General features: G+C 46.7%; 1 protein-coding gene across 1 annotated transcript in view; it reads left to right on the plus strand.

Annotated features, from left to right (window-relative positions):
• NR5A2 (nuclear receptor subfamily 5 group A member 2) overlaps positions 1-10,009 on the plus strand; it is a 126,565-nt gene that overhangs the window by 10,912 nt on the left and 105,644 nt on the right. Inside the window, exons 2-4 of the mRNA XM_024749636.1 lie at positions 3,868-3,986; positions 5,515-5,656; positions 8,133-8,779. Coding sequence (XP_024605404.1) covers positions 3,868-3,986; positions 5,515-5,656; positions 8,133-8,779 — 908 coding nt within the window. The remainder of the gene's footprint in view (positions 1-3,867; positions 3,987-5,514; positions 5,657-8,132; positions 8,780-10,009) is intronic.

Raw genomic sequence — 10,009 nt, forward strand, 5'->3', positions numbered from 1 at the left:
CTTCCCCAGGGGCAGGCATAAAAGTTTATGGCTCTTGAACAATGCGGGGCGGGGATTTTCCAAGCATTGCCTAATTGGCCACTTTTAATTAAGAAAAGAGAGGCTTCGAGCTCTGGCTACAGGAGCGAGGCAGCTTCAGGCTAAAGATCTTATTATTCTAAAGATCATTCTAAGGAACGGAATGTCTCGCGGGAAACCCGAGCAGGTTCCCAGTCGTTGGAATCGGCGGGAACTTGAACCAGTGCTCTTCAGCGGTGGAAGAACACTGCCTGGGAAAGTCAACTGCAGGGAGAGATGGAGCCTCGGGGAGAGCGGGCTTAGCGGTGTTAGGACGCATGGGCGCCCCACAGCCCAGGCGCACCCAGGGAGCCGGCTCGTATTTGAACAACTTCATAAAACTGCAGGCAGAACTGGAGAGAACCAGTTATTCCCAGCCCGTCCTCTGGTCGGGCGCTGCGGAGTGAGTGTTGGGCGGGGGCGGCGGTTTAGCCTCTAGCTCTTCTGTCTGATACCTGGGAAACTGGAAGTCCTTTTTCATTTCCCAGATTTTGATTGCTAATAACAACAGCAAAAAAAAAAAAGGCAAATCCCGTAGGCTGTATTTTCGCCGCATTCCAAAATAAGCGACTCTAGATCTGGCCGTATTGAGCCCTTCAGAAGTTTATCGCTGTTGCTCGGGGCCGGGGAGGGAACAATGCTAGGAAAAGTCACCGGTGCCCTTCCATCCTCGCCCCTGCCAGCGCGCAGGATGTGCGGGCCGGCGGGCCTGTGATCCCGGAACGCTTCCTGCCATCCCCTTGAACGAACTTGAAAGGGCCGGGGAGGCGTTGAGAGCAGAGTTCAGGGCTGGTGCACGCGGCTGTGCGGGAGAGGCGGCGCTGGGCCCGGGGCCTGAGGTCGCCCCGCTGCTTTGAGAAGACGGGGCGGCGGGAAGGCGTGCGTCCTGTTGGTGGGGTCGGATACCGGTCGCGGATCCTGGGGTCTCGCTCAGCCTCCAGGGGAGGGCCGTGGACGTCCCCTGGGCCCAAGGCCCTAGAGTCCAACTTGTAGGTTGGCTGCCGAGGGGACCCGGTTGGCCCAAAGAGGCTTTCCCTCTGGCACCTGGGATTCCGCGAAGGGGGGTCGGGGGAAGCGGCGCCGGGGAGCTGCCTCCGAGACCCTCCGCCGCCAGCTGCCGCGAAGGACTATCCTTTGGGCGTCCTTGGGGCCGGCGAGATTTTTGGGTCAAGGGGAAGTTTCTGCTTCTCCTTACCGCGCGCGTTTCTGGGTGACTCGGGAAAAGCAGCGGAGGGAGAAGCTGGAACAGGAAACCGGGGAGGCAAGAATCGGGGTTTGGGGGGAGGTGGGAGGGAGATGCCATTGCAATATTTTCTTTGTAGAATTCGAGAGGGGCGTTCTCGACCCGACCTACTGCCCCAGAGCAGAAAGCTGGCTTTCCCTGGTGCCTAGGGCTCCGGGAAGCCTCCGGCCGCTGGCTCAGCCCCGGGGTCGAAAGCGGGTGGGCAGCGCCCGGGCGAGGCTTCCTCCATCCAGGCCACGCGGCCTGCCGCCGGAGGGGAGCCCCGGCGGACAGGCACCCCAGGACCGGGCTCGCTTTGGTCTCGGCCGGGGACGCACCGCCGTCCGACCCGCGGGGCGGGGGGCAGAAAGGGGACCCGCTACCGGGTCCCGGGACAGTTCGGGGAACTTGTCCGCGTGCTTCTGAGGCCTTTGCTGTCCAAGGCCCCACCGCTCCCTCTACTTTCTCAAGACCGGGACTTCTTTGCTCGGATGCACTCCGTGCTCCAAACGCTATCTTGGGTTAACAGCACCTGGGCGCCTCTGAAAGGTGCCCCGGTCTCGCACCGCACCGTCGGTCTCCCCACACGGCCTCTGCCTTTGAATTTTCCAAGAGGGTCCCACCCCCAGCCCCGGTCTTTTGGGTGTCGGATCCCCGAGGCGCGCACCGGGTCCCCTGGAAACGGTTGCCTCTCCGAGCCTCTCAGAGGCGAAGTTAAAGTTTACTTTGTTGGGGAAAGGGGGAGGGAGAAGAGAACACACTTGGTAAAGCACACCTTTTTCCGTCCCTAAAACGTGCTTCAAGACAATAGTCACGAGCTTTAGGAGGGATGGGGCTATTAAAAAACTTCTGGAACTCAGCCTCGGCCAAACCCCCAGGTTCCCCAAACGCGAGCGCGGCCCTCTCAGGGCACCGCCGGGAGGACTGCGCTCTGCTTCTCTTTATTTCTGTTTCTCGGAGCCCACGCGTCTGCCTCGGCTGGAACGTCTCTTCCCGGGACAGCCCCCCCGCCCCCACCCGCGCAAACTCTGGCTAACTCACCTAGGTTTTTGCCCCAGCCCAGGGCTCTGAGTCCCTGGGAGAGAGCCGGCCCCACTCTGCCGGTCGCGGCTCAGCCGAGAAGCGCTGCAAGGACCCTCACCCCGACGGCCCTTTCCGGAGGCCCCTAGAATCCGTAAAGAAAATAGAACTTTATTTTAAAGAGAAAAAAAAAAAATCAGTAATCATTGGCAAGGAGGCCACTATGGTGATAGAGCGGCCGAGTACTTTGGGGGTGGGCTGGGGGCTATTTCTCCCTTTCCTATTTGGTAAACAAATCAGAGGAAGCTTCTGCCCGGCCCTCTGTTCCCCATCCACCCCCTCCCGCCCCGCCCCGCCCCCTCCAAATGCCACTGATTAACTTAAAACAAACTTGACTGGGGCGTTTGTGCGCCTGTGTGTAGCCGAAAGTTGAGCAAGGGGCGAGAGGCGAATGCGCCCGGGGTTTCACCGGAGGTGCCGGGAGGCTGCGGGCGGCGGCCGGGCTGCGCGGACCTGCCCTCGCCATCCGTCCCCTGCGGCGCGCGCTGCGAGGCTCGATCGGCGAGGACCGAGTCTCCGGGAGGGACCGGATCAGGTATTATCTGGGGTCTCCTGGCCACTGCCTCCGCTATGCAGTTTATCCATCTTGGAGCTGTGAAGACGCCTTCGCGTTGCTGCGTCGGAAGGAAGGCCGGTTACCCGATCCCTGCAGGGAGCCGCTCAGAGCCGCGGCCTGATTTCTGTTTAACAGGGCGAACTCGAGGTGTTTATATTTTGCGGTGATGATCGGAAACATGTGAAGTTCATTAAATGACTTCAGTATTTTGCGACGAAACCAAACCCTCGTGTGTATCTTTTCCCTTCCTTTTTCTTATTTCTTTTTTTTTTTTGGTCCGGGCGTCCTGCCTTTTGCCTTTTTATTTTTACAGGAGATTTTTGAAAAGTGTGGAGGGGAAAGCCCTTATCACTACGTAACTGAATGTTTGGATTAATCTAACAGATCTGAACGCTGGGAGCAGCAGACTGGTTAAAATGGGGCTGCTGAGAAGACTTCTGGGGCATCCGTTCCCCCGCCAAGTGTTTGCATACTGGTGTTGCTTTCCCTAAACACCCTTATAGTTCGGTGGACTTGAAGCAAACTCATTCCACTGGGAGGATAATGCCGTGTGCTCCTTTCTCTCCCCTAGGCAAAGGTGACATTTTGGAACTTAACCTCAAGGAGGTTTAAAAGAAATTCGAAGTTGTTACTTTATGCAATTCGTGTTTCTATTCTGATCTGTTGCTTTGCAGAGTTAGGGGGACTCGTGTTCAACAGTGGTCAGCTTAAGAATTTTTAACGCAAGATATTAGAATTATTTTTAAATTAAAATAACGCAAAGCGCATGCCAAAAGATGTTTTACTTCCACTGTATGAAAATAGCTCTCTGCAGTACATCTGGGTAAAACATTTTTATTTTCTGTTTTACCTGGGGATGTTTGCCCACCAGTCACCACAATGGTTTTTATTGCAGGATTAAAACCTACCTAGTAAATTAATTGGATGTGTGCATGCATTTCTCTTGTTTCAGTGTCTCAGTTTAAAATGGTGAATTACTCCTATGATGAAGATCTTGAGGAACTCTGTCCCGTTTGTGGAGATAAAGTGTCTGGGTACCATTATGGGCTCCTCACCTGTGAAAGCTGCAAGGTTTGCCTTCTACGTTGCTATCTGAGAAATATAATGCTCAAACCCAAAATAAACCATTGGATTACTTCTTAAAGCTAAATATAGGCTGTCTTTTTTGGACCCAATTAAAAATGAGAGAGGGAATGAGTGAGTCTTAGTGAGATGATTCTTAGCAATATGTGTCCAATTTAATTCAAAAGGCAAAGAGATTTATGCTGTTTAGAAAACTTTGCCAGTCTCATGGCTTTAAAACAGTTTATGGTAGGAAGGTGATAGAACTGTAGAAAGACTTCTATTTCTAACGGTCCAAAGTATTGATTTTGCTTGACTTATATATATTTAAAGCATCGTTGTTCTCGAGAGCGAACATGACAAAGTATTTCCCCAATACATTTTAACTTCAGAGTGTTCTGTGCTACACATCCAAACATTTTTTACCCACAGACATATAAAAGTCTAAATTCCCAACTGCATGATTTCATCCTGATTTATTCCAAAAATAACCTTTAAGACTTTTTTGAAACCTATATCATAAAGAATTAGAAACCAGATCTTAAGTTTATAATAAGAGTAGTTTTCATAAATATATTATATGACCTATTTAAATGCAAGAAATTTTAATATGTAAGTTGTACTGTATCATTACTAACAATGTCAGCTATACGTTAAGGATTTATCTCAGACCTTTTTTATATATTCCCAGTAAATTCGATACCCCCTATTTTTCAACATTTTTAAAAGTAGAAAACTCAGTACAATTACTTAAACCACTGCCAAGAAAATCCCTTCTTTCCTTATAACAAAAGTAAGATGGTTTCACTTTGTGGCTAGTAGGGCAAACAGAATATACCATCCAAGCTGTTATTATGTTGTTACAAAGCTACAGATTTTATTTTTGATTAATTCTTGTGGGTGAAATATAAGGAAGGCATACACTGCTAAAATTCAGCTCTTTGCTATATATGCTTTTTTCCCTCATGAGTTTCACCTTTTTCTTTACACAGTTCCCCAACTTGAATGTATTCCAATGGAATTATGAATGTTTGCCCGTTTTATTCTTTAAATCCTTTTGCTTTTAACTATCTAGTGCTGACATTTGTAAAAAATCTGAGGTGTTTTGCTATTCCATTTTTCCATTGCTATTATGCAGTAGTTTGCCACTGAAATTGTATCAGGCTACTTAAAAACAATGCCGCTCTCTCTATAAGTGCCTTATCTGGAATATGAGGGTTAATAGGAAAACAGATTTTCTTCAAAAAATTACTGGTTAATATGTATGTATTTTTCCCTGAATGTTGAGATAAGATGGTGTGTAGCTAAAGGTCCCCAAGATTTGATGCGATTCTTGAAATACAACTTGGATGCCAGAAAAATCTCTACCATAGCCTGGTTTGGGAGGGTTGATCTTGTTAAAATGTAAAACAAACCACAGAACCACATAAGGGCTCAAACAGTGCAATGAAAAGATTTACTGGTGATTTCCTTAAAATGAAACAATGGAAGAGACGGGTGTTAGCTTGATAATATGTCTCACTATTTTCTCTTATAGGGCTTTTTTAAGCGAACAGTCCAAAATAATAAAAGGTACACGTGTATAGAAAACCAGAACTGCCAAATTGACAAGACACAGAGAAAGCGCTGTCCTTACTGTCGATTTCAAAAATGTCTAAGTGTTGGAATGAAGCTAGAAGGTAAGTTTTTTCTAAAGACCACTGCCTGTTAAAACTCTCCAAGGACATAGGATTTAAAACAACATTGTACTTATAACATGGTAACAGTATTTTCCTAGTCTTTTAACACTATTGACAATAAGATCTTTTGATGTTTTGTCAGCGGAATGGTCCGGAGTCTCATTTAAATGCTGGTGAAATTTACTAGGAAAAAAATTCCAATACCCGAGTGTCGCCTTCTCACCTCTTTTCTTAGTTTGAGGAGCAGATGCATTTCATAGGTTAGATGAAAGGTCAGGTTAGATGAAAGCAAGACTAACATGATTCAGCTGAGAACAGGTAAAAATAATTTGCCAAAATATTTTTTAAAATCCTTTAAGTTTTCAAATCGGGATGCCCCAGTAAAAAAGTTTGATTTTAATCTTTTTAAATAGGTACGCTTGTCATAATTGTTACTATTAGTTTCATGATTCTTGAACAAGAGTTAAAGCCTTTAATTATAAAAAGATTTTCTCATGTAAAGTATCATTTTTGATTGTGTGGGAAAGCACGTTTCTTTTTTTTTTTTTTAAGATGATGACTGAGTCTGCAAAATAAAAAAAAATTTTTTGAGAAGCAGGAAACGTGAAAAATAATGAACCATTACATCGGTATCATTGGTTTGACAAAAACAAGAGAATGGTTCCTCAAAAGCCACATTAAACTTTATGTTGAAAAAGTAGAACCTGCACTTACGACGTACAGGTTGGCAGGAAGTAATGTTTAATATATGACTTCTGTAAATAATTTGTAGTTCATGAACTATTACGGTGTGTTGCTGTCTTGCAGCCTCTGACCTACTGACTTCCCAGAGATTAAATATATTGTAAATAAAGTAATAAGAAGTGATACAGGTCCCTGAGGTGTGCCAGATACAGGAGTGCATTTTATTTGATCAATGAGGCACAGACTAGTCGTGTTTGGGGCTTTTCTGTTGTTTGGCACTCAGACTTGATGGCAGTACTCAAAAATTTTCAGATAAGTCTGCTGAATTGCTAATAGCAATAGAAGTAGCCACTTGGGTTATCAGGAGGACTGTTAAGTCAGTGTTGCTTTTAAGAGGAGGCTGAGAAAAAGAAGTAACTGATTCTTGTGAATTTCTTCATTACCAAGCCCTGTATTATTTTCCAAACAGCAAAACAATGTGGTAGATGCTTACTATAGTATGAGACTCAGAAGATAAAATGTTAAACATTAAATGTTGTGATTGCATATGGTGCCATTTGATTCCTTTTTTTTAGCAAAGGGAAAAGGTTACATTTCTTTACCTTAAAAAAGTGTTTTCTTGACAGTAAGTCACTTGCAATGCATGTTCATGCTTTGTTCACAGTGATATGAAACAATTAAACATTCAATAAATTATCATCCAGTTGAAAAACTCTTTATTGTGCAGTGTTCTGGATACCTAGCATCCACAATAAATTTTTAATGCTACACTCATCCTAAGATAAAAAGCTCAAAAACTTAACCTCCAGCAATTTCAATATGTCACAAGCTGTCAGAGGTTGCTGGGTCCTATCTAATTGCCACTGGCCACCATGAGCTAGGAGAGTCCCGCTAAGTAAATTACTAGACGTGGCCCCAGATGCCACGTAGCATCGTGACGGTGGACCGTTTTGACAGCTTCTGAAATGAATTTGCTTTAATTATGTCCAATTCTGCTTAAATGGAAAACAATAACCGGTGGCTACCTGACGCGTGCCCGTCAAGCCCAGGTAAGGACGATTTTTCCAAGAAGAGCATGTACCTAACACTTTTGCGGCAGATTAACCAAAAGACTTTGAGAGAGGAAGATGTTCTAAGGAAAAGTAGTCACAATTTAATCCAGAAATGGCTCCTTTGATTTTTTTTTTTTTCTTTCCCTTTTAGCAGTTTGGGTTTCCCTAAAGAGAATCACAGCGTCACTGGCATGATAGGACCTGAGCCTCTTCTTTGGCAACATGAAGCATCTCCTGTGTGTAGCAAAAATTAGGAAATCTCTGCAGTCACCAAAGGGTTAATATGTCCCTACATATCTGAAATTTTTTTTTTTTTTTTTTTTTTTGCGGTACACGGGCCTCTCACTGTTGCGGCCTCTCCCGTTGCGGAGCACAGGCTCGGGACGCGCAGGCTCAGTGGCCATGGCTCACGGGCCCAGCCGCTCCGTGGCACGTGGGATCTTCCCAGACCGGGGCACGAACCCGTGTCTCCTGCATCGGCAGGCGGATTCTCAACCACTGCGCCACCGGGGAAGCCCCCCGAAATATTTTTTTGATGACAAACACACTTGGAGGAAAGAATTCATAAATAAAGAGGACATGGCTTTTTTTTTGGAATCTTGGTGGGCTATTGTAGTGAAAACCACCACACACAGACCACTTGCGGTCCATTTTCAGCCTTTCTAACTGTCTGGAGAATGCTAATAATGTACGTCTTATTTTTACCCTTACTTTGTTTTTTTCTTCCCCCACCCCAACAGCGGTAAGGGCGGACCGAATGCGTGGAGGGAGGAATAAGTTTGGGCCCATGTACAAGAGGGACAGGGCCCTGAAGCAGCAGAAAAAAGCCCTCATCCGAGCCAATGGACTTAAGCTAGAAGCCATGTCTCAGGTGATCCAAGCCATGCCCTCCGAGCTGAGCATCTCCTCTGCAGTTCAGAGCATCCATTCTGTCTCCAAAGGCCTACCTCTGAGCCATGCTGCCTTGCCTCCTACAGACTACGACCGCAGTCCCTTCGTAACGTCCCCCATCAGCATGACAATACCACCTCCCGGCAGCCTGCAAGGGTACCAGACCTACAGCCACTTTCCCAGCCGGGCCATCAAGTCTGAGTACCCAGACCCCTACACCAGCTCCCCGGAGTCCATCATGGGCTACTCCTACATGGACAGTTACCAGACCAGCTCCCCCGCCAGCGTGCCCCACCTGATCCTGGAACTGCTGAAGTGTGAGCCCGATGAGCCCCAGGTCCAGGCCAAGATCATGGCCTATTTACAGCAGGAGCAGGCGAACCGCAGCAAACACGAGAGGCTGAGTACATTCGGGCTCATGTGCAAGATGGCAGATCAGACCCTCTTCTCCATCGTGGAGTGGGCCCGGAGTAGCGTCTTCTTCCGGGAGCTCAAGGTACGTGCCAGCCCACGGAGCTTAGAGCGCCCCTTCTGGGAGACCCGGCTCTGTCTGTCCCTGCTTAATAGGGTCTTGGTGCGGAAAACACGTTCTCCTTACTTTTCTTCTCTGTAAGGTGATGTTTTCGACCTTGACTTCAGAAGTATTTGCAACTTAACTTTATGGGGCTTTTCTTCTCTGTAGCTCTCATTCTGGGGGCATGGCATTTCATGTCAAATAGGGGAAAGTTGGTTGGTTTTTTTTTTTGTTTTCTGAGTAGGAGAATGTCTCTACTTACTCCCTTTAACCTCAGATGGTTTATGGCTAAAAAACTGAAGCCAGTGTGAAACAGAACCTAGTAAACTTTTAAAAAAATGACCAAGTAAAGAGCTCTGTTATAATGGTGCCAAGTTAGAAGGAAAAAAGGCCAACATTTAGTTGTGTTTAGACGCTAAAGAATGCAAGTGGTACCACTGGTTAGTAGTTAGCAAGTAGGTATTTACTACCTGTTTACCTTGACATTAGGTGGGTAGAGCCTTTGTTTTCGGAGCAGATTCCAATAGGATGTTTACTGCTGTTGGCTGGGGAATGGGCCCATGGCAAGTGCTAGCCTGCTTGGCTGGGCTTTGCTACTCATAATCAATGTCTGTCGTTGATTTTAATGGATTGGTACATTGTAAACACAGCCCTTGTTTGTCTAAGGATCTCTGTTTAACTACATAATTATTTTATTTCCTGAAACTGAAGACCGAATTAATATGGGAAAGTTATAGGGAAGTTTGGGATCTGAGAGTAGCTACCAAACTGTATTTGGTGGTCAGTGATTTCGTTCTCTGTGTTGAAAACAAAGCTGAATCCTGGGTTTGATTTCTAGTCTGTCTGTCACAAAATCAATTTCTTCCTCTTCCTGTGGCTGCTTCAGACACCTAGGACTTTGGGAGGAGATTTAAAAATCTCTGAGAGAAGGACAGTACGAAGCAGACTTTTAATTTAAAGGTTTCTGTTTAAAGTGGTGTGTGTGCGGATGGGCTGGGGAATGTGGAAGCCACGTGCAAACGGAAAACAGCGCTTTCCATGGCCGTCTTCACCTGGCACTGCAACAAAAAAATTAATCTGAATGGATCCGAGTAAGTTACTAGGCTCCCCCCAGCCTGCTGTTACGATGCTCACAGGTCCAGCCCTACCCTCTAGGCCTCTATCCCGCGCGTACAGACGGCTGATGGTGGGGATCACTCGGGGGGGGGGGGG

This window comes from Neophocaena asiaeorientalis, unplaced genomic scaffold, assembly GCF_003031525.2.
Source record: "Neophocaena asiaeorientalis asiaeorientalis breed wild unplaced genomic scaffold, Neophocaena_asiaeorientalis_V1.1 scaffold44, whole genome shotgun sequence".
Classification (NCBI taxonomy): domain Eukaryota; kingdom Metazoa; phylum Chordata; class Mammalia; order Artiodactyla; family Phocoenidae; genus Neophocaena; species Neophocaena asiaeorientalis.